This window comes from Thamnophis sirtalis, unplaced genomic scaffold (assembly GCF_051295495.1).
Source record: "Thamnophis sirtalis isolate CommonGarterSnake01/CBP01778 unplaced genomic scaffold, rThaSir2_p1.2 scaffold_7, whole genome shotgun sequence".
Lineage (NCBI taxonomy): Eukaryota > Metazoa > Chordata > Lepidosauria > Squamata > Natricidae > Thamnophis > Thamnophis sirtalis.
In genome coordinates this window covers 7,718,468-7,743,534 of record NW_028261387.1, presented here as the reverse complement: position 1 = coordinate 7,743,534, position 25,067 = coordinate 7,718,468, and the positions used below count along the sequence as shown (strand labels likewise).

Genomic DNA, 25,067 nt, shown 5'->3' with positions numbered 1-25,067 from the left:
ATGGTATGGTGTAATGTATTTTAATGATTTATTGCCTTTACATCAGCTGGGAAAAATTATAAAACATTCCTGGTGAGGAAATAGACAAATAGTGGAATGCTAACTGTTTTAACCTAGATTTTTTTTTATCAAGATGACCCTAATTTTGATATTTCCATTACTTTTTAAGTGTGCTCAAAACCTTTTCTCGTTTGTGTAGATCAGGGCTGTCAAACTCCTAGCACATGGGCCGGATGTGTCACATGCTGGCCACACCAGAGGTGGGTTCCTACCAGTTCGCACCTATTCGGTAGAACCAGTTCGTCAAATCTACCGAACCAGTTAGAAGAGGTTCCACCAGTGGACCCGGAAAGCAGCCACACCTACAGAAGAGGTTCCAAAAATTTTTGAAACCCACCACTGGTCCTTGGATATGATTATTCTACACTATCATGCTCATATTTATAAAACTCAGTGCCTCCGTGAAAGGTAAGGATGACTACTGCGTTTGTGGTGCAATCAGAACATTGCGTGTGTTGATGTTGTTTTAACGCAAACCAAAGATGCCTTTTAAAAAACAAGTTTGCATCATATTCTTATGCAGGCCAGTGCTGTGTGTGAGGTAATTTAAGGTGGTTCTGACAAGTGTCATCGGCATCTTCATATCCGGTCCCATGGGCGGCAAGCCACTCCCATCCGGTCACATGGGCGGCAAGCCACTCCCACAAAGGAGGCCACACCCACAGAGTAGATTCAAACAATTTTTGAAACCCACCACTGGGCCACACCCATACCCAGTTTAGCAAAGGGGGTAAAAATCCTGATACATCACGTAGCGACCAGAGGTGGGTTGTTCCTGGTTCGGCCTAGATCGGGCGAACCAGTAGTAAAAGCAGCAGGAGGCTCCACCCACCTGCCCGGACACTCCGCCCACCTGCCCGGACGCTTCTGCGCATGCACAGAAGCATTGTGTATCTGCGCACGAGCGAACTGGTAGTAAAAAAAATGGGAAACCCACTACTGACGGCAACGATGTGACAATGTGAGTTTGGCATCCCTGTGTTAGATTAATTCTATACTTGACTTTATTTTCTTTTGGGGGAGTTACTTCTGACTAAAACATATTCTACTGAACTGTAAAAAATAAAACAAAATAGGATTATATAGATAAGATTATCCACATCCATTGCCTTGAAATACAGGAAATACTAAGAGAGACAACACCTTCGCAAGGCTGTGTTTGTGCTTTGGCTATATAAACTAACTATATCAAGACAGATAATGAAAGTACTCCGAATTACCACATTTTAAGGGAAGCTTTCTTGATAAGACATTGAAGGACTTGAACAAGGGCTGTTGCACAATCTCTTCACAACAATCCAAGTATTGCCAGGGATGTTCCGCTTAGATTCAACCCCAGTCTTGTCTTAAAAACCCTAAATTCCACCACTGTGTATGAATTGTATTAAATGACCGTAAAATTATAATCTGCTTTGTGGCAAGCCGCCTAGAGCAAAAAGAGAACTGGGAGAACTGATTTCCTCCCTGAAATTGCTTTTTTATATGTCATGAATTGATTTTTACATGTTATTAATTGATATTCATTCTTCTCTGGTTTTACTGTTAATTTCTTAATGGAAACATATTGAGATAAATGAAGTGATACATGTACAATCAATTAATTAAATGACAATTGGATGGAGGGCTTCTAACAAAACGTGTTCTGGTGTAAGTTTAATCATTCCCCATTTAATTAATATTAGGGACTTACTGCTTTCTCTGTTATGTCCCCAAAGCCATTTTAGTAGCCCAATAAGCTGAAACATAACTTAATTTCTTCTCCCACTGGGAGAAAAACTCAACATAGGTTTTTTTTCTTTAGAATAGAGCTCAGATTTTACTTTAAGCATTAAAGTAATGATTGTTCCAATACACTTAAGAAAAAAAACTGATTAAAAAAACTGTCAAAAGTCTCATTTAAGGCCAATGTTCTAATGAGTCATTTTAAAAAAAAGTTTTAACTATCTGCTTAGAAAAAGCTTTAATTTTATCAAGCCTGAAACAACTATTCATTATAAGCAGTTATACAATGTTTGAGCCCACAAAAAAAGCTAAGTCACTTTCAGTTTATTTTTTTTTAAAGTTCAGTTTTTGTTGCCTGTGCTTTTTCAGATTTTCCTACCGTTTTCTTCCTCTATCCTAAAGAACTGCTAGCATAAACTACTACGTTCTATTGTAAATAAGGATATTTAGAGAAGTTAGCACTGCAGAATTTGCTTTCTGTTATAATTTATTTTTTTTATATTTTTCCAAGATATTATACATTTTTATTTCTCATATATACATTCACAATTATATAATCTCATCTGTTGTTAATAATATGTATTTATAACAATTTTTCTCCCCTACAATTGACACTATAATTGAGATTGCTTTCTTACCATCCCATACACCCATCTTATTTTACAACAATTCTACTTCTTCTTCCTTCCCTCCTTTCTTCTCTCTTTCTCTCCTTCCTTCCCCCCTTCCTTCCCTCCCTCCTTCCCCCTTCCCTCCCTCCTTTCTTCTCTCCTTCTCTCCTTCCTTTCCTCCTTCCTTCCCTCCTTTCTTCTCTCCTTCCTTCCTTCCCTCCTTCCTTCCCCCCTTTCTTCTCTCCTTCCTTCCCTCCTTCCTTCCCTCCTTTCTTCTCTCCTTCTCTCCTTCCCTCCTTCCTTCCCTCCTTCACTTCCTCCTTCCTTTCCCTCCTTTCTTCTCTCCTTCTCTCCTTCCTTCCCTCCTTCCTTCCCTATAAATTACTATGTTCTATTGTAAATAAGGATATTTAGAGAAGCTAGCACTGCAGAATTTGCTTTCTGTTATAATTTAATCCAGCTAGGGCAAACGCTTAGTGGCTGACCCAGTACGTAAGATAAATCAAGGTTAATCACTGAATTATCTGATTTTGGCAAAACTCAGAATAAAAGGAAACCACAAACTAATTTCATTACTGCACTGAAACAGCCCGTATAGCCTATCAGTGTGCGAAGCACTATCAGCCCCTAATTATAGTGCCAAGCAGAAGTAATTTAGATAGCCAAACTGAAGCTTTCCATTTTTATTTAAGCAAAAGTTTGGATAGGAAAGTCTTACTCAGTACAAATAGCGGCATGCAGTTTGTTGTTTGGTTAAATATAATAAGAGGGCCAAACAATTGCTGCTTGGCAATAATATCTAATGCAGCATCCAGAAATATATCAGTTCAATCTGCCTTTGCTCCCTTGTAAGAAAAAGACTCCAGTCACAAATTAACCAGAGAAAATAAAATACTAGTGGAGAGTGAACAGCTGCAGTACTCCCAATATCAACCCTATACAGTTTAAATATTCGAACTTTGCAACAATCAAGAGTAATTATGGTTATTTCTATTTGAGTCCTAAAAATCATACCTGGAAGTCTTAAATCAGGAAAAGCGCCCTGCTTTAATTCGGCTTCTATTATGGATATATACTATCAATTGTATCATTAAGCATGTTCTTACATTTTTATCTACCAGTCTGATGTTATAAGTGTGGTATCACCTTTTCAATGTGCTCGGTTTATTGTTGCTGCAACCAAAATATATCTTAGCTAATTGTATCGTTTCTGCTTATGTTTTATAGAATTATATCTAACAGAAAAGTCTCTGGTTTCTGTTCAAATGTGTTTTTTTTTAAACTTGTGTTTTTCTTTCTAACATTTTTGGATTTTTTTTCTCCGTGACCACAAGGTGTGGCAAAATATTTCTTCATTGTTATGCCACTTCCAATGTTCTTGTTTTTGCTTCATTTATCTTAACAATTGTAGATGGTGTTATATACCATCTGTAGTACATTTTATACTATTTCCCCCTAAATTGTAGCTGGAGTAAATGTTCTTGATTTTCCCCCCAAATCCTTTTGATTGGGTCACTGTAAGATGATTAGGGGACTGGAGACTAAAACATATGAAGAACGGTTGCAGGAACTGGGTATGTCTAGTTTAATAGAAAGAAGGACTAGGGGAGACATGATAGCAGTATTCCAATATCTCAGGGGTTGCCACAAAGAAAAGGGAGTCAAACTATTCTCCAAGGCACCTGAGGGTAGAACAAGAAGCAATGGGTGGAAACTAATCAAGGAGAGAAGCAACTTAGAACTGAGGAGACATTTCCTGACAGTTAAAACAATTAATCAGTGGAACAACTTGCCACCAGAAGTTGTGAAAGCCCCAACACTGGAAGTCTTTAAGAGGATGTTGGATAGCCATTTGTCTGAAACAGTATAGCATTTCCTGCCTAGGCAGGGGGTTGGACTAGAAGACCTCCAAGGTCCCTTTCAACTCTGTTATTGAATTGTATTGACTTACTCTTGCTTTTTTTTAAAAAACCACTTTTTAAAAGGCTGTGTTTTACTGCATGTACTTTCAAATTCTTCCTACCACAGAATCCATGAAGTTTGACCTGCCCCTTTTAATAATGTTCAGTTCTTGAGATATTTTATCTGTTCTGTTATCCACGATAGGGAGTTTTCTCTAGAGGAAATCTTGGATTGGAGAAGGCTAGTCCGCCTCTTTTATTTTTTTAATCCTGTATAATTTTATGTCTTCCTTTTGGGGGGGGCTTTTCCCCCTTCTCCATATGAATCTGTTGCTTGTTCTTTAGCAATTCTGCAAGTTTTTGTCTGAAACTGGAAATGCTGCCGTTTGAAATAGAAAGTTCATTTGAGGTAATATATTCATTTTTATGATTGTATTAAACCCTAGCCAGGAAAGTTTCAGACCTCTCCATATTTTTAGAACTTTCTTTCCATCGTTTATTGTAATCGCTTTGAAATATATCTTTATTGCTTCCTGTGAGATGGAGTTCTTGGTTAACCACATCTTTTGTTATCTCTTTGCAGGTCTGTTTTTTTTCACAGCATTTTCTTCACCAGAGGTTAAGTGCCTCAGTTTTCTTTTCATTAATTTTGAACGCAGGAAAGCCACCAAAGTCATTAATTACTTATTAGCCATCCTGCAGAGCTCCGGGATTGCATAATTCTTAATACTGTATATCACCAGCATAACATTTCACCTTGTATTCTTCTCCTTTGATTTTAATCAAAGATTTTTTTTTTAAAAAAAAATCCGGTTTGCAAGGACTTGAAAGTCATTACAGATAGAAAGGGACAGAGTGGGCACCATTCAGTGGTGGGTTTCAAAAAAATTTCGAACCTACTCTGTGGGTGTGGCCTCCTTTGTGGGAGTGGCTTGCTGGCCATGTGACCTGGTGGGAGTGGCTTGCCGGCCATGTGTTTTCTCTCTCTCTCTCTCTCTCTCTCTCTCTCTCTCTCTCTCTCTCTCTCTCTCTCTCTCTTTCCTTTTGTCTCTCTGTCCCTTTTTCCTTGATCAAGTACAGTGGTGGTGAACCCCGCCTTCTCCTGTACAGTATTAAACATTACCGTTCTATTGTCATTGAAGCAGAGGTGGTATTCAGCAGGTTCTGACCAGTTCTAGATAACCAGTAGCAGAAATTTTGAGTAGTTTCGGAGAACTAAATACCACCTCTGACTGGTCCCGCCCCATCTATTCTCTGCCTCCCGAGTCCCAGCTAATCGGGAGGAAATGGGGATTTTGCAGTAACTTTCCCCCGGAATGGGAAGGGAATGGAGATTTTACAGTATCCTTCCCCTGCCACGCCCACCAAGCCACGCCCACCAAGCCACGCCATGCCCACAGAACCAGTAGTAATTTTTTTTTTGAATCTCACCACTGCAATGAAGTTACCGTTCATTTACAGTTTCTTCTTAAAGCACTGCAGCTAACATAAATGCAAAGTTGCTTTAGCTGGACTATTCATACCTTGAATGACCCTGCTGGGATTAAATAGTCTTTGCATGGTATTCTTTGCTCATCCCTGCAAGGGACATCCGCCTACCGGGATAAGGCATCACAATAAGTGTTGAGGAGATAAGATTTCATATAGCGCCTTTTAATGGTCATATGCTTTATCCAAAAAACAGTACCTCAGAGCACCTCTCTTTATGTTTAACAATCCCCATGCCCCACATGATCTTCTTCATTTACAGACTGTCTAAATGATAGAAATAAACGGGAAGTACTGCACTTCGAAACAAGGTTATGGTTAAGCACACCCTTTCTTTTCAAGAATGCTTCGCAGCCTGCAAATTTATTTTAAAAGCAGTCTTGGGAAGCAAAAACGATAGGGAGCTGAAATTTAGTCTCTGTTTAAAAATGCAGGTAGCAGAAATTATCCAACAAGATAATAGATGATGGTCAGCAGGAATCTCTTAGTTCTGGTACTTAAGTGATTCACCAATACCATGATGGTAGCCATGTTGTGTGTGTTATGTGCTCTCCAAAGTTAAAACGTGGCCTAAAATTTGTGGACTTTTGGCTTAGTATGATTTGGGTTACGTTAATTTTTTTTTTTTAGTTTGGCTTATCAAGTTAAGAGTTTTATAAGTGAAAAGAATCCAAAATAAACAGGATGGTGAAGTCTAAAATTATTTAAACTGAACACATTACAATAGTGGAAGCCAAGTATTATTTTCTATTTTCTCTTTAAGTATATTTTAAACTGTTTTTGTTAAAGATTTATACTTTGTATTGGTTCTGGGAAGTCGGGGGGGGGAGGTTGGGGGGTTGGGGGGGGAGGGAGCGGAGTTTACTAAGTTGGAGGAGAGGTGTTGGACTTTAAGGTATTATGATTGTACATGTATACTGCTATTTTTTCTTTTTTATGTATATTGAAATGGAATTATAAATACCATCAACACAAAAGGGAGTTTGCTCAGAAGCTGAAACACACCAAGTGAATTAGAGGAAGAGTGGGAAGCAGAGGAGAGAAGAAAGATAGGAAGAGAGGGACAGGAGAGAGGGTGAAGATGAGGTTTATAAGGAGGAGTGGTAAGGGGAGAGAGGAGAAGGAAAAAGGAAGGGGAAGTAGAGTAGAAAATGATGGAGGGAAGACAGGATGTAGAAGAGTTGGAAGCAGAGGAGAGAAGAAAGATAGGAAGAGAGGGATAGGAGAGAGGGTGAGGGGGGAAGATGAGGTGTATAAGGAGGAGTGGTAAGGGGAGAGAGGAGAAGGAGAAAGGAAAGGGAAGTAGAGTAGAAAATGATGGAGGGAAGAAAGGATGTAGAAAGGGGGAGGAGAGGGGGGGAAGAAAGTGTCGGATAAGGTATAAATATGGTGTATGGAGAGCAGAAGAGCCAATAACTGGGGTTTTTTTCCCTTTGGTAGTTGATGGTAAGAAGAATTGATGTAATTACTTAATAATACAACATGATATTGACTATGTAATAGTATACATGTGATTATATGCTATGAAAATGGAAAATAAAAAAAAAATTCTATGTCAAAAAAATAGTGGAAGCCAAGTAAAAGTCCCTCTTTAAAAGTACATTTGTGAAGAACAAAATACATTGCTATCAGAAGACTGTTCTCCTCCTCCTCCTCCATCTCTTTGGCATCCAGCTAAAGAAGACTTTACATGTTACAGACAAATACTTCTGATCTAAAATTTTACGATGTGATTGATAGAAGCAAAATAGTAAATACTGCAATCTTCTAAGTTCTATGTTCTGAGTCCATCTGGGCCTTGCTTTATTAAACAGAAAAGTGAAATAAGAGAAAGAACCAATGATCTTCTTTTCCTGTAACAGTTCAGTTTAGTCTCTCCTTGAAATTTCATTCCACACCTTCTTTCCATGTTTCACAGTCACATTTCGGAAGACTCCAAAATAACAATAGCAACATTTCCTATAATGGATTTGTTTTACAATAAAGGCCCAGCCAATTCACAAAAACAAATAAAGTTACCATTCCATGCAGAGGTGGGTTCCTACCAGTTCGCACCTATTCGGTAGAACCGGTTCGTCAAATCTACCGAACCGGTTAGAAGAGGTTCCACCAGTGGACCCGGAAAGCAGGCCACACCTACAGAAGACGTTCCAAAAATTTTTGAAACCCACCACTGGCAAGGATCTTGTAACTTGACAGCTTTAAGACTTGCATGCTTCAATGCCAGAGTTTCTGAATAGCTACTTGGACCGACCTAAGTACTAATTCATAATTTCATATCCGGTCGCATGGGTGGCAAGCCACTCCCATCCGGTCACATGGGTGGCAAGCCACTCCCAGAAAGGAGCCCACACCCACAGAGTAGGTTCCAACAATTTTTGAAACCCACCACTGATTCCATGTAAGCACATGAGAACTCAAATAAACTTAGAATTCCATGTAAAAACTAGATAAGGAGACATTTTTGGCCTTGAGGTTTCCCCCCCTAAAGGCTGTATATAAATTCTATTCACATACAAGACATTTTATGGCAGTTGACCAACAGGACATTATCAAAACTTTTTTTAAAAAAATTGGCAAACAAAACTCAATACACTACATTTATCCAAATTATATGCATCTAAGAGAGGCAGCAACAATCAGTTATGGGGTGCATTTCTGTCTGTCAGAAGTAAAGAAACCCTGCTAAAAGGACAAAAATAAATAGCAATCTTACTTATAAACCCATAATTCCTGTGATCCAGGCAAAGGACAGCTTAAATACAGAGGGATTCACATGTGTATGCTTAGTTTATATACAAATATTGTATAAGTCGGGGGGGGGGAGAGCTAACCCAGTATTGATCCAGTTGAGAAACTTTAAAAAAGATTCTATCCCTTCAATAGCATGTGTTAAAAATTAGTGGCCATTTCGGGATTCTTAAAACAAAGTTTCCTGCACGTTATTTTTCCATAATGTTGCTACAAAATTCTGAACAGCAAGTAATTCCTTCCTGCTTTCTTTGATGTTTCTCTCTTGGCTGAAGTGCTAAGCGAACTCCCTTCCAGTCATTAACAACTGCCAATTCCCCCTCCAGCTACCCTGAGGCGCCAATGATCCAAATGCACAGCTTTCAATAGATTTTCATAATAACTTTTTGCAGTTATCCATAAGAAAAAGTTATCTTCTATCCAACGGTACCATCTTTCTCCCAGGAACATCGCAAACTTTCTAACCGCCCCTTCAACAATACAGCCTTTGTTAAATGCACCCCATATGGCTTTAGTTTATAATAGGAAGGATTCCTCCAAAAGATAGATATAGATAGAAAGAGGGGGAGGGGATGATAAGTAGGTAGATAGAGGTGGATGGATGGAGGGACAGATATGTGTTGGTGGATGCATGGCTAAATGAGAATAAAGCACTAAACACAAATAATATTTCACATGTTTAGGTTTATTAGATTTGGTTCCACCACAAAACCGCGGAGGACAAAATCGCGGTCGACGAAAGCGCGTATGTGACGTCATCACAGCGCGACGAAAAAGATTGAAAAATGTAAAAATAAAGTGAAAACCTTACCCTAACCCCCCCAAACCTAACCCTAAACCTAACCCTAAACCTAACGCAAAACCTAACCCTAAACCTAACCCTTAACCTAACCCTAAACCTAACCCTAAACCTAACCCTTAACCTAACCCTAAACCTAACCCTAAACCTAACCCTTAACCTAACGCAAAACCTAACGCTAACCCTTAACCTAACGCTAAACGTAACGCTAATGCTCTAAACCTAACCCTAACCCTTAACCTAACGCTTACCTTTATGTGAATCGGCTTGCTGTAATTTAATTTTTATTTCATTTTTTCGATCTTTTTCGTCGCGTTGTGATGACGTCACATACGCGATTTCGTCGACCGCGCTTTTGTGGAACGCGGTTTTGACGGGTCACGATTAGATTTATATGCCGCCCTTCTCCCAAGGACTCAGGGCGGCATACAACATTAAAAGAAACACATAATACAAAAGTTAAAAAAAATTAAATAGAATATCCCAAGCAAACCCAATTAGAATTAACAATAACATTTTTTTAAAAATTCAATTAAAATTAACAATGATCGATAATCTATTTTGTTTTGTTCAGGCCAGGCTGGCTTGCTGGAAAAGCCAACTTTTTAGGGCATGTCGGAAGGACCGGAGGTCGGGGATTGTATGAAGCTCCGGGATTGTATGAAGCTCCGGGGGCAGCTCATTCCAGAGTGAAGGCGCTCCCACAGAGAAGGCTCTCCCCCTGGGGGTCGCTAGCCGACACTGTCTGGCCGAGGGCACCCTGAGGAGGCCAAATCTGTGGGATCTCACTGGACGGTGGGAGGCTACCGGTGGCAGTAGTTGGTCTCGCAGGTACGCTGGGCCTAAGCTTTAAAAGGTCATAATTAGTACCTTGAATCGCACACCCGGAAGACAACCGGCAACCAGTGCAGGCCGCCTAAAAGGGGTGTAACATGGGAGCACCTAGGTGCCCCCATGATAACCCGCGCAGCCGGGTTTAATTATATCCAGGTGCATTTTAAAGACTTCAAATGACTAAGCTTTCCCATGATAACTTATGCTAGTTTAGATGATTAAAGGAGCAATCCTAAACATAGATAGATAGATAGATAGATAGATAGATAGATAGATAGATAGATAGATAGATAGATAGATAGATAGATATTTTGTTTGTATGCCGCCCTTTTCCCTGGGGGGACTCAGGGCGGCTCACAGTTCAGGGGGAGGGAGGACAAACCATGTTAAACACATAAAACAATACATCCGTTAAAAGCACAACATTCATACAATTCGGGTGGGGTCAATATCTTTAACCCCAGGCCTGTCGGGACAGCCAGGTTTTAAGGGCTGTGCGGAAGGTCTGGAGGGTGGTGAGGGTACGAATCTCCACGGGGAGTTCGTTCCATAGGGTCGGAGCTGCCACCGAGAAGGCTCTCCTCCGTGTGGTTGCCAGTCTAGGTCCTCGCTCCTTCTGAATCAAAACACTTAGCAGTTTGCATTTAGGGTTAGGAGAAGAAGAACCACCATTCTTTTAACCTTTAACAGCTTTCCCCATCAGGTGCCTTCCAGTTTGGTCCTACACCACAACACCCATCGCTCCCAGCCCACTTAGCCAGGCAAGCCACTCAAGGTAGGACTTAACAGCCTACCATCCATCGTTTAGGAAGGGCGGTGTTGCAAGCGCACCCATCCTTCAGCGAGTAGATTAACCTGGCGCATCGTTAACGAGCAAGCTGCGATTGGTACATGAGAGCGGGCCGTAAATGGATTTATTTGACACGTGTGTGTGTGTGATGAACGGGCTTCCGCGGTTTAAGCCAGCATTATCCGAGGTTTAATGTTGAGTTTACGCGGGAGAAACGACTGGTAGCCGGTCCTTTAAAAGGCTTTTCCCAGGACTCCAAAAGCGGGAGACGCGGCAAGAGGAGCGGGAGTTGGCTTGCAACTCCCGGGTGCTCCTCCCGCGGCTGGGAGAGGAACGGCTGTCGTTGGGCTTGGAGAAGGGGCGGCAAGGCTGGTCTCTGGGCCGGGGCGGGACTAGAAGTTTCGGAGGACGATCTAAGCCGCAGCGGGGCGCCGTGTCAGCCAGCTTGGCCCCCACGTCCCTCCCTCTCCAGGCCGGCCCGCCCTCAGCGCGCTCGCTCGCTCGCTCGCGCCCCACTGGCAACCCCGAGCATCCAGCCGAGCGCAGACAGGAGAGAGCTTCAGCCGCGTCCTCGGGCCCCGACACCGACCCGGCGCCGCCATGACCCACTTTAACAAGGGCCCCTCTTACGGGCTCTCCGCCGAGGTGAAGAATAAGGTAAGAAAAAGACCGCCGAGGTGGGGAAGGGAAGCGCCGCGGTTCGGCTTTCTCTCCCGCTTTGTTTGCGCCGAGGAGGGGAAGGCGTGGGATGGAGGCAGGCGCGGGAAGAGTGGAGGGAGGGAAGGAAGGAAGGAGGGAAGGAAGGAAGGAAGGGGGCCGTTATGGGGAGGGGGGGAGATTGGAGTCCGGCTCTTGCGCCCCCCCCTTTTCCCACATAGTTTCAGGTTTGGGAAACCCAACAGCCTCTTTGATTTTCTCCTCCTCCTCTTATGTGTCCCCCCCCCTCCCCGGCTCCATTGTTTGGTTTAAGTGGGGTGGGGGGCGCAAAGAAAGGGAAGCTTCCGAGGAAGGAGTTTCCCACGTACCCTGAGCTGGTCCTGAAAAGGAATTTGCTGCCTGGATTTGGGGAAGGGGTGTTGGGTGGTGGTGGTGGGGGAGGACATCGTCCTGGTCTTATTCCGTGGGTTGCAACCTGGGTGAGAAATCCCCCCCCAAAAAATGCCTTTTACTCGGTTTGGGGGGGGGGAAAGATTCGCGCAGACGCCCGGGGTCATAGCCAATGCAGGGGGGAAAAAACCCCCAACCCTACCCTGGTGTTTCACTCCTGGAGACACGCACACAAAAATGGGCTCTCTCTCTCTCTCCCCCCCCCAATAGAAACCCTGCCGGTCTTTCTCGTTTGCTAGACGTTCTCCCTGCGGGCTTTACTCATAAGCTAGGACCAGGCGCACCTTTCTCGTAAGGGATCCAGGACGCGCAATAAGCCGCCTCTCCTTCCTTCCCTGGTCCCTTTGAATGGAGTGCGTAGCGCGCTCCCCCATAGCGTCGTCCTCTTCCTAAGGAAATGTACGCTTACCCCGCGGTTCTCCTGGCGTCCCCTGGGTTGCTAAGCCCCTTCCCCTCCTTTCCTCGGCCTTCTCTTCCGACCCTCCCCACCGCCCGCTTCTCTCTCCCTCCCTCCGTGTGTGTGCGTGTGCAGAGAAGGGATTAGGGTTAGGGTCTTCCCTCCCCGGGAGGTTTCTGTTGGCTTGAGCGGCGTTTCCTCGATTGCGGGTGGCTTTTCCTCGCCGCTTCTGCATGGGCTGGAGGAGACCTGTTCGTTCGCTCGCCGGGTCGACCCGAGCCGGGGAGACGAGGAGGCCTTTCTGCTTCCCTTTAAACTTTTTCTTCCCGGCCTCCCTCTCGGAGTGGAAAAGTACTTTCCCAGAAAGGGAAGGCGGGGAGAAGAAGGGGAAAAAAAGGGGGGGCCTTTCCCTCCCGTCCCCTCCTTTCTTTCCAACCCCCCGTCCGCTGCAGATGCCGAGGGTTAATCTCAGTCCGGCCAACCGCTGAAGGACAAGCTCCGACTGCTGGAAGGAAGAGAGAGAGACAAAGGCAGCGAATTGCTTGCTTTGCGCGGCGGACTTGTGCGCTCTGGAGACGGACTTGACAAACGGGGGAAGGGGGTGGCTGGGTTGGGGAAGCCCCCCCTCCTCCTCCTCCCTTGCTCGGAGGACTGGCTCTCCTCCTGCTTTGCCTGTGGGACCCACCCAAGCTCGGGCCATGGCGGGAGCGGGAGGTGCTTGCAGCCTACGTGGCTCCGATCGAGCGCCAGGCGAGGAGAGATGGTGCGTTGGGGGGAAAAGGCAGATGCGCCCGCTTGCCTTTCTGTTGCTGACTCTCTGTAAACCGCTTGGAGAGGGCTGAAAGCCCTATGAAGCGGTATATAAGTCTATTGCTATTGTTCCCCCGATTCTCTGTATTTCGGGCTTTGGCTCCAGGGAAAAAACAAACAAACGACCCCCACTCTTCCCGACGGCCAAGGGAAGCGATCCAACAACACGACGGGAAGAACCAGCTCCCCGAAGCCCACAATAGTGATTTTAAAAGCCGCTTTTAAACGCTTGTATTGAGGGCAGACTGGTTTCTACTTTCGAACCATTCTTTTAAGCTTGCTAGATTTAAAATGCCAATAGAGTAGGGGGGGGTTGTTGGAAACTAGTAGAGCACATCTGCAGACAACAGCAGGACGCTGAACATCCTGCTCCCCCCCTCCTTTCCCTCCACCCCCCAGCACTGTAACTCATTTAAATCCTTCCATCCTAGCCTGCTAGCTTAGGGATTTTTTTTTTAAAGCAACCACTTTTTTTTTTAAAGCCACTTTTATTTGAGATGTTGCCTAATTTATATTCATTTCCTGTCTCAGGCAAGTAATATTTTCCCAGATAACAGTGATGTACTGATTCAGGAATTGGAGCGTGGGATTTAAAAACGAACCCTTTCCATCCTAAATAGAGCATAGAGGAAAAAGGTAAATGAAACTTGGCAGGTCTACCTGGCTCTGTCATGTTAATTTGCTGAACCTCTTCGCTCTGCCAAACAGATGAGAAGTGTCACCTAAATCTCCCTCCCCTCCCTACACTTCCAGCTTCAAAACCCCAGCACATTCCAAGTGCATTACATCATAGGGTATTGGGGGGAGACCAGCCAATCCATGTGGGTGTTGTGCACAGAATATTCATTGTCTCCATACTGGAGTCCAAAGTGGTGGGGAGGGATGGGGGGGAAGATACACACAAAGGAAGCTTCTGCCACTTGGGCTTAAGTTTCCCTTAAGTCTCCTGGGAAATGAAGTGTTGTGAGATATTCCCAGTCTTTCTCTGGTTAAAAAGTGCAGTGTGGGGTACCTAATTCCTACATGGTAACATAACTCCTGTCATAACAGCAAGGTGACCCGGATGCATAGAACAGCATGAATTTCACAAGTTTTTTTTTAATGTTACAAAATGTAAGTCTTTGGTGATAGAGCAGAAAACTAAAAAAAAAAAACTTATTTTATGGTTCTCCAATATTGTTTGATCCATCTTGTTTTAATCTTGGACCACCCAATCCTGTGCATTTTTACTTGTAATTCAACCCCAGCTATTTCAATGAGGCTTCCTCCAAAATAAGTATGGATAATTCTCCTTCCTAATTAAACTTCCCAGTGTAGTTCTTTCAATTGTTATCTGTCTTGGTGTCAGCTGTTTCTGTTCTTGGCCTTTTGCTTTCTGGGCTACCTGTTGGAACAAACATCACTTCTGATATTGCTAACTTTTAAGATGATTAGTTATGTAGGTTTCTAACATGGCAAATAAAATGGGTTGTTCCCAATACTCATTCCAAAATATAAAGTACTTTCAGTGATTAGTAATGTAGTCTAATAAACCCTGAATTGAAAAAATAATTTATTTGTTGGCATGTGTTGGAAAAGGAAAGATATGTACTCAAAACACTTCTTAAAGGTTAATTCACTTTTGAGAATTGAAGGAACACTCTTTATCATTATGTGCAGGAGATACCTAATACATAAAACATTTAGAAAATGATACATGTAGTGTTATATTTCTCCTTTAAACCTAGGCATAGAAATTCAAAGCAGCTACTACAAGAAATATAAAACAGAAGTAGGTCAAAATAGATCAGTCCATTAATTCTTTCTCTCCTGTAGACAGATGGACAGATAGCAAAGTTAGGACAACTGCTCAAAAGAAAATAGAGTAGTTCAAACTTTATCTTTTTTAATTTATAGGGATTGGCATGATAAAAGAGCCAGAAAGGCTTTCTTATGGTCTAGATGTTTTACCACTCAATTACATGCCCTGTTTTCTTCAACAGAATATAGTTCTTACTCTTCAATAACTTGATGGTCTTTTCCCATTTTTTATGATTTTGCACTATTGGGTGTTATTAGAAACTAACCATAGAATAAGGTCAGTATATGCATAAGCATTAGCAAATTAAAAGGATAAATTCCACTAAGACTATAGTTTCTTGCCCATCTGCTTCTAAGTTCTGTTGACATGTAGCGAATCTATTTCTAACTAAATCCATTTGCTCTGGGATTCAAAATCCCTCTTAGAATAAATTCCATTGAAATGAAGAGGAGTGATCTATAAACTTAAAAATATGAAAAGGCATAGTTTAAATGCAAGAAGCACTTTAAAATGTTCCTGCGTGAATACATGATTCTTACTCTATCAAGAATCTTATTCGAAACTAAAAATTATGGGGAAAGCTTATTTGTACAAAGTATCTAACAACAGTGCAACAAATATTGTCAAAATGGCACAACCAGTTAACTTAAATTTCTTAAGATTGCAGCCCTTTATGTCACAAAGCAAACTATTCTTCAGTTATGAGAAGACTTCAGTTAGAGTTTATATACCAATAAAAATATTGGGAGGTGCTGATTAAAAGTTTCCTACTTTCAAGCAGGGACAAGAAAATTCGTTATCATATACTGTGCTTTCTTATTTCAATATTTTATAATTATTAAACATGAACATGCATTATTAAAAATTATACTTAAATATGGTCATGCGTTGTCCACCACATTAATCTTACAAATTCTCTCCTTTTAATAGAAAATGATGTCTAGTAGACAAAATTTCTGCCTTTATCCATTTGTAAAGGCTCCTTCAGCAGGATAAATGTATATGCAAAAGAAACAGTATGTATAAATCAAAGAATAATTTGCGGGGGGAAAAATCTAATTTATACCTTAAGCCAATGCAGACTGCAGTGTGTGGAAATCTTTAATTTCAGTAACATTAGCCAGATCCCCTCTGTCAAACACACACACACACTCACACAAATGATACAGTAGATTACAAAACAGAAAGGGTTTCAAAAACCCTTTCCAAATATCTCCTAACTTCAGTAATTTAGAAATCCAGTTTCAAATATTGTTACAAGCAGTGGTGGAATTCAAATTTTTTTTACTACCCGTTCTGGGGGTGTGGCATGGCTTGGTGGGCATGGTGTGGTGTTCGTGGCAGGGGAAGAATACTGTAAAATCTCCATTCCCTCCCCACTCCAGGGGAAGGTTACTGCAAAATTCCCATTTCCTCCCGATCAGCTGGCACTCGGGAGGCAGAGAATAGATGGGGGCAGGACCAGTCACAGGTGGTATTTACCGGTTCTCCAAATTACTCAAAATTTCCCCTACCAATTCTCCAGAACTGGTCAGAACCTGCTAAATACCACCTCTGGTTACAAGGATAATCATTTGAAGGATGGTTGTGTTAATATAATGTTAGGCCATATTGTCATAAAAGGACAAGGTGAATCCAAAAAAGAGTTTCATATACAATGTAGGTTGGAGGTTTTTTTAGCTAAACTGTGTGTCAAGCTTATTAACTGTGATGAGTATTTAAAATATATTTCCAGGACCATCTTCTTCAATAAAATCAGCTTGTCCAAGCTATTCCTCCCTAGAAAAATTGCCAGTGGTTATTTTTTGGGTGAGGTGAGGGGGGATGAGTCCTAGTTGTGCTTCCTGTTGTATGGAGCAGCCTTCCTCCAACCATTAGATAAGTTTTTGACTGTCTTCCAGTAAATGTTGAAAACAGAGTTTTTCCAGAATGTTTTCACAATAGGATGACGCCATCTGTGGGTTTTTTTGTTTGTTGATGAAGCTCTTATTATATTTATTTTGATTTGAGCTCTAATGTAATTATGTTGCTGTCTCCTGCAGATATTTTTATTTTCTTGATGTATATATTTAATTATTGTTAATTGTCAGGAGTCCAAGTAAATTGTGGCAGTTTGCAAGGTTGATAAAATAAAATTAATAATTTTTCTGATATAACATGAAATGTTGAATATATGAGCAGGTCAATAAAATACCCAGTACATTTAAATAATTGTAATATTAAACTAGGATATATTTGTTTTACAGAAAAAACCCTTTCTAAATAACAGGGATGTTAGGGAAAGTATTTGCTAGCAATTTATGAGGGCTCTCTAACATTTTTTCAGTTGAATCCATATATTTAAGTAGCGATAGCATTTAGACTTATATCCCACTTTACAGCCCTCTCTAAGCAATTTACACAGTCAGCATATTGCCCCTAGCAGTTTGAGTCCTCATTTTACCCACCTCGGAAGGATGGAAGGCTGTGTCAACCTTGAGCCTGGTGGGATTTGAACTGCCAAATTGCAGGCAACCGGCAGTCAGCAGAAGTAGCCTGCAGTACTGCACTCTAACCACTGCACCACCAAGAACTCTGTTGAGTGGTGTAATATACAATACTTCGCTTGGACAATTATGTAGTTTTCTCTAGTTTTTATATATCATAGTTCCAGCCTCTTCTTTGATGATTATAAAACCAAATATCAAAAATAATTTTAGAACTAAATGGGATTTAAAGTCTAATGGTCCATTTCAACTGTATTATAATGTACAGTGAATAGAGAGCCTGTCATAAATAAATTGAATGATGGAATCCCACAGTATTTGCTTGATTGAATGATAAAGGAGTGTCTTCCAATATTATTTAACAGGGCTCTAGAAGGACCATGTAGCTTGCTTGTGGTTGGATGATTAACCAGAAGAAGCTGAGAAGACTAGATTATATCAGTTTAGGAAATAGCCTCTCCTGAATTGTTTCCAATTTAGGAAGTTGAATCCAGAAAATTGAATTCTATTTTGCAGAACTTTTTAAAAGAGCTTTTCAACCTAAAAAAAAAGAAAAAAGAATCTTGTCAGGATTGTGTACTGTACTTCTTCTTGGTTCTTTAACTGAGCAAATAGCCAAGGCCAAGCACCGATAGGCGGTTCACCGACAAATGCGCACCGACAAAACCATGGCGAGAAAACCGCGACGTCAAAATTGCGCCGACAACAGCGCGCCGATGAAAGCGCGCCATCAACAAACAACACGAAAACAACGTAATAACCCTAACCCTGAACCTAACCCTAACCCTAATTGCGCTTTCTTCATCGCGCTGTTGTCGGCGCACTGTTGTCGGCGCACTGTTGTCGGCGCACTGTTGTCAGCGCGGTTTTGACGGCGCAGTTTTCTCGGCGCGGTTTTGTCGGCGCGCATTTGTCCTGCGTGCATTTGTCGGGTCACGCCGATAGGCTACTAGGCCTCTTTTCATTCTCCATTCCAACACGCACATTTTGCCAAGCGGCCAGCTCTTCAAAATTTCTGAAAAGTTATTTTGGTATTGAGATGCTGATATGGAGTTTTTGTTTTGCAATTTGCCTTTTCTGTTTGACTCTGTAACCTAACGAGTTCCAAGGCTGTACAGGTTGGCCATTTTATGAGGGAAAGAGCAAAAGTTATATTATGATACTACCTGCATGTTGTTCTCATTTAGGATAGCAATAGCATTAGCACTTAGACTTATATATACTGCTTCACAGTGCTTTACAGCCCTCTCTAAGCGGTTTACAGAGTCAGCATATTGCCCCTAACAATCTTGAGTCCTCATTTTACTGACCTCAGAAAGGTGGAAGGCTGAGTCAACCTTGAGCTGGTCAGGATCGAACTTCTGGCTGTGGGTAAAGTTAGCCTGCAATACTGCATTCTAACCACTGCTCCATCAGAATATCCCATACCCCCCACCAGCACCTGGATGTTGTTCTGATTTAGGAGAGAATAATCTTGCAGTATCCAAACCAGACCATGGCCCTTTTTCCCCTTCCCCCCCACAAAACCAGAGCCAAGGTGGCGCAGTGGTTAAATGCAGCACTGCAGGCTACTGCTAGATCAGCAGGTCAGCGGTTCAAATCTCACCGGCTCAGGGTTGACTCAGCCTTCCATCCTTCCGAGGTGGGTAAAATGAGGACCCAGATTGTTGGGGGCAATATGCTGACTCTCTGTAAACCGCTTAGAGAGGCCTGAAAGGCCTATGAAGCGGTATATAAGTCTATTGCTACAAAACGACAACAAATGAAATAAATATACGGCACTAATTTAATAATTATTTATTTTCCTCCAGTCCATTGGTTTCCTTTTTATGATTGTTTTTCTGTGCCTGATACTAGGATTGGAAGTACCTTAGAGTACCGATCATATCAGAACATGTCTTAATAAAATTTCCAGGTTCTGAAGTTAATACAGATAGGACATAAGAAATTGATTATAATGAGTGGTTGACTCCAACTGGGAGATTCATAAGATTCAAGTCAGTCATGAAGTTTACTGAATGGCTTTGGGCTAGGATAAGAGGATAAAATTAGAGTGGGAATATTATGTGTGTTGCTTTTAATTCCTAAGGAGAGGCAGGATATCAACACAACAAATAGATTAGCTCATTAGAGAGCCCTGATTATATCTTCCTTGGACATCCCTCAAGAACTTGCAATTACATAAGCTGTCCTAGAAATGCTCTTAACAGTATTAATAAACTGCTGTCCTATCATAGGTAAGCTGCACCACATTTTGGACACTCACATGTCCAAGGGAATAAATAACTATTCTGGTAGTTTCAAATGTGCATTTAAAGATTAGTAGTGATATCCTTTCGTAGTTTTAAGCTTCACATCCACATACATTTACCCCTGGAAAGATCTTTGCTCAGACTAGAGTTCTAAAGGTATTTTGGTTTGTTCCCACTCAAAATAAGAGAAAACAGAATTGGAAGGGACTTTGGAAGTCTTCTCGTCCAACCCCCTGCTCTACAAAACAGAATAGAAAATGGACTTCCGAGGCCCCAACTGGATTCTGAAACAGTTTCACAAGTCTGGGTGGGAGAAAAAGGGGTGGGCACTACTTTGCAAAACCCTATAATAAGAAGTGAAGCTTCTGTTACAGCAATCAAGCAGCAAACCTTAATTTGGTTCTCTTCATTTCCTATAAAGGAGCTGCTTTTACACTATCTTCTCTCAAGCCAGTGAAAACCATCAAGCTTCAAACTAAGAGAGTGTAAAGGTAGCCTTCAACTTACAGCAGTAATTGAGCACAGAATTGCTGACCATAGTCATACCGTATGGTCATAAGTTGAGGCATTATGTCACTAGAACCATTTCTTTGCAGCAGTCGTTAACCAAATGCATTTTTCCCAATGGGAATCCCCCCCCCCCGAAATTGGAAGTAAATGCATGAAACTGGCCAGAAAACCTGCAAACTGCCATAAAGATGAACCAGTTGAGGGGAAAAGTATTATATATATTTGTTGTGACTCAGCAGAAGTTTGCTGTGAGTTGAGTCGGGATGCAGGAATAACAATGCAGCTGGGGCTCATTAGTGTGATCTTCTGGAGATAAAAGGACTAATGGTGCCACACCCTGGTTGCAGAAGTCAACGTTCGTCGTTCGTTCGTGGTTCATTGTTCATCGGTTGTGGTTTCTTTGTGAGAGACACTTGGAGAAGTGATTTGCTTCCTTTCTGTACACCAGGTTTGGCCGTAAGAGATCTTTGTTCTTGCATTCTGTTATCTTCTTGCCAGAGACTTTATTTATGTTCATTTTGGGCTCGCAGCCAATCTGAGCCGAGGACTGATAAAGTTATTTCCTTTTAAGTCTGTCTGCCTGTCGTCTTTGAACGAGCGAAGAAGGGGGGGTCAGAACATATATTGATACATAAGAGAATATATTATAATTATAAATGAGCATGTTAAGGTTAGAAGTTGGATGATAAAAACTATGTATATTTAATTGTATTATTATTGTTAGCACTGAGAGAAAAAAATGTATTGACCCAGTCATTACGCTGTCCACAAAATATGTTGGTGGTTAAAGAAAAACTGCAAATAAAACATATACCCCCTCCCCTCCCCCAAAAGATGAGCCAGTCGTCAAATGCCCCAAATGCAGTCATGTGACCACATGGAGAGTGTAGGGTTTGTAACTTCAAAAATGGGTTACGAGTAGCTCTGGGGAGATACGTTGTAACTTTGAATAGTTGTTAAGCGAAGAGTCAAAAGTTGACGATTACCTGTAGTTCATTTGTAAATCGCTAAATATTTGAACTCAGTTTATGTATAACAAAAGAAAAAAAAACTCTGAGTAAGAGCTGAAAAAAAAGAGGAATGCATTCTGTCAAAATAAGTGGCAACCCATCACTGGCTCAATTAAATTATTGGTTTTACTTCTATTTGGTGACAGTCACTAGCACTTGATTAACGTGCTACCATGCTGCAGATGACTTAGTAGATTACAAATTATGCACACCTGAGATATAAGTATACACTTATTTTACACAACAGCAATTGTAATTTGTAGTTATCAAGATAATTGTGTGGTTGCCTACACGCAGTAGTGTCCCTGAGTGCATTTGCCGCGTATCTGCCTATTAAAGTAATCACATTTACATAGATCCACTCTATAGTATAGCCTTCTCTGTTGCGGCTCCGACACTATGGAACAATCTCCCCGTGGAGATTCGTACCCTCACCACCGTCCAGGCCTTCCGCACAGCCCTCAAGAACTGGCTAACCCGTCAGGCCTGGGGATAATTTTATTTCGCCCCTCCCGAATGCTGAGTGAATGTTGAGTTTTATTGTCTAATTTACTTTGTGCACATTTCTTTTTTTGTATTGTCCCACACTCCCCTTCCTTTTTTGATTGTAAGCCGCCCTGAGTCCCCTCAGGGAAAAGGGCGGCCTATAAATAAACAAATCTAAATCTAAATCTAAATCTAGTAGTTTTTTCTCTGCTGTTTGAAGAGAAATACCCAACTTACTTGATATACATGTTTCTGAATTGCAGGAGAATTATCCCTCTTGAATTGGATTCTTTTGACTAACAGTCCTAAATCTGTTTATACTACCCGTTTATTCTGGTTTCCCAAAAGATAGCAATGGGTATGTCTAGTATTCATACTATCAGTGTAGCTTCAATACAGAAATCTCAAAATTAATAGAATGTATTAATGTACAAAATGGTAAAAAATAAAACGTTACTTCCAAAGTCATGAGGTTGCTTGACTATACAGGAGCCAAAACACACTTTTTAATTTTCAAAAATAATTAAATGTAATAATGTTTTTAATACTTTTAAAAAAATATTTATTAATTTATGTAAACCAATAAAAATCTAGTCTGCCTTGCCCCAGTAGCTTGTTTATATTCTTTATATAGCAACATTACATTCATAGACCCATTTCTGTATTTGTTTCATTTCTATTATGTGAGCCAAAGGATTATGGCCTGCTTCTCCTCTGTCCCCCAATGTACCTCTTATCCGGTCCAATGAAGCATTTTTTCTTGTGTTATTAAACTCAGAAAATAAGGGTGAGAAGTTCCGTGTTGTATAGTATCTAGGCAGGATTAAGGCGGCAAAGGATTAGCTCTCCCTCTCGGCTATAGACTTTTTGGGTTATTCTTAGTCAAGCGTATTTCATAAGATTGTTGTAAAAATAAAAGTCAGAAGTTGTCACTTCTGAGGTTTTTAAGAAGAGACTGGACATGGTATATTGGCATTTGTCTGAAATGGCATACGGTTTCCTGCCTGAGCAGGGGGTTGGACTAGAAGACCTCCAAGATCCTATTCTATTCTACTCTACTCTACTCTACTCTACTCTACTCTACTCTACTCTACTCTACTCTACTCTACTCTACTCCTACTCCTACTCCTACTCCTACTCTACTCTACTCTACTCTACTCTACTCTATTCCTACTCTACTCTACTCTACTCTACTCTACTCTACTCTACTCTACTCTACTCTACTCTACTCTACTCTACTCTACTCTACTCTATCCCATTCCATTCCACTCCTACTCCTAAATCTAATCTAATACAAAAAGAGACCTCCATGAATGCTCCTGTATAAAAGACACTGTGATATAATTCTAAAAATAATCATAATTTTTAGAATTATTTAATAATAAAACGTCAGAGTTGGAAGAATTCAACTACATGTCTCTGTTTTTATGGTATCGCAACTAATTTTAATAAGGATATCCCACTAGATAAGGGGTGTCAAACTCGATTTCATTGAGGGCCCACATAAGGGCTGTGGTTGACCTCGGGGAGCTGGGTGGGTGTGGCCAGCTGGGTGGGTGTGGCCAACTGGATGGGTGTGGCCAGCTGGGTGGGTGTGGCCAACTGGGTGGACATGACCAGCTTAACGCTACTCCCCAAACTGCTGACATGTTTCTTCTTCTCATTGGATAGACTGGGCTGAAGCTACACTGGCCTGATCACCGGGCCGAAGCTACACTGACCTGATCTTTCCTCTTCGCACAGCATAGACTGGGCCGACTGCATTGGGTAGCATAGGATAGCCTGTGGACTGGATCCAACCACACGTAGCAATTATATTGCTACATATTGATGCATTTGGGAAAAGGACTGATTCTTGTCTAGTACAGGGATGGCAAACCTATGACATGTATATCACTGGCGACATGCTAGGCCTCAGTAATCCTCTGGAAAATCATGCGGGAGAAGGCCCTGCTCTTCTGCAGCCTTAGAAGCCCCCCAAAAAACATGTGAGAATAGGACTTCCTGTTCTTTTTTGGCGGTTACAAGGTCACAGAAGAGCATTTTCTGAAGTTCCCAGGTCTCACGCAATCAAGAACTCCCTCTGATAGGTACATTATTTACAATTGTTTAAGTATTTATTTATTAAATAATAAAATTTGAACAATTTATTACTCTTTATTGTCAATTGATTCTCTCTCCCCCCCCCCCCTTTCTGAGAGGAGAGAGAGGAGATGGAAAGAGAGAGAGTTCAAGTTTCAAGTTTAATTTTATTTATAGGCTGCCCAATCCCGGAGGACTCCGGGTGGCTTACAGAGAGGGGAAAGAAAAGAAAATACAGAAAATAAGATAGACAAGTTAAAAAACAGCACAGATACATTCATTTCAGTCGGGGCTGGACCTCAATAATGAAGTCAACAACCCCAGGCCTGCCGGAATAGTCAGGTCTTGACAGCTTTTCTGAAGGCCGTGAGAGTGGGTGAGGTCCAGATTTCTGGGGGTAGTTCATTCCAAAGGGTCGGGGCAGCCACAGAGAAGGCTCTCCTCCGGGGAGCCGCCAGCCGACATTGTCTGGCTGACGGCATCTGAAGGAGGCCCACCCTGTAGGATCTTACCGGCCGCTGGGAGGAATAATTATTTACAATTATTTAAGTATTTATTTATTGAATAATAAATTTGAACAATTTATTACTCTTTATTGTCAATTGTTTCTCTTTCCCCCCTCTTTCTGAGAGGAGAGAGAGGAGATGGAAATGAGAGAGAGAGAGAGGGAGAGAGAGAGAGAGAGAGAGAGAGAGAGAGAGAGAGAGAACTGAGTCCAAATGGTTCTCCATCATTCTAAAAAACTGAAATGCTTACACTTGACCAGTCTAAACCTATAGGCCAGCAATGCTGAGGGAATATTGGGTTGTTGGTTGTTTTTTTTTTGGTATGCAAATCGATACTTTTTCCTGATTAACTGAGGTAGATTAGTTATGAGGTGCTGTAGTTCCCAGGAGCGAGGTGTTGAGCTGTTTGTGGCCAAGGATATTGCTTGATATTAATGGCCTCAATGTGGGTAGAGTCATATCACCTCCCAAAAGTAGCGTTTGTTCCTTTTCAGTGATTTTGGGACTTATTGTTTATTTGGATTGTTTTTTGTCTCTCTCTCTCTCATTATGCCTATTTTGAATTTTATACTGCATTTATTTCTCATCCCAAAATGATTTTTAAAAATGGTTTATTAATTGGTTTTCAATATCCATGATTAGGGAAGCCAATATGATGAGAACT

General features: G+C 41.5%; 1 protein-coding gene across 2 annotated transcripts in view; it reads left to right on the top strand.

Moving 5' to 3' along the window:
• Positions 1 to 11,442: 11,442 nt before the first annotated feature.
• CNN3 (calponin 3) overlaps positions 11,443 to 25,067 on the top strand; it is a 37,537-nt gene continuing 23,912 nt past the window's right edge. Inside the window, exon 1 of one of the 2 annotated variants that reach the window (XM_087719283.1) lies at positions 11,443 to 11,613. In XM_087719283.1, coding sequence (XP_087575409.1) covers positions 11,557 to 11,613 — 57 coding nt within the window. In that variant the 5' untranslated portion in view covers positions 11,443 to 11,556. The remainder of the gene's footprint in view (positions 11,614 to 25,067) is intronic. The other variant, XM_087719282.1, reaches the window with a different exon arrangement.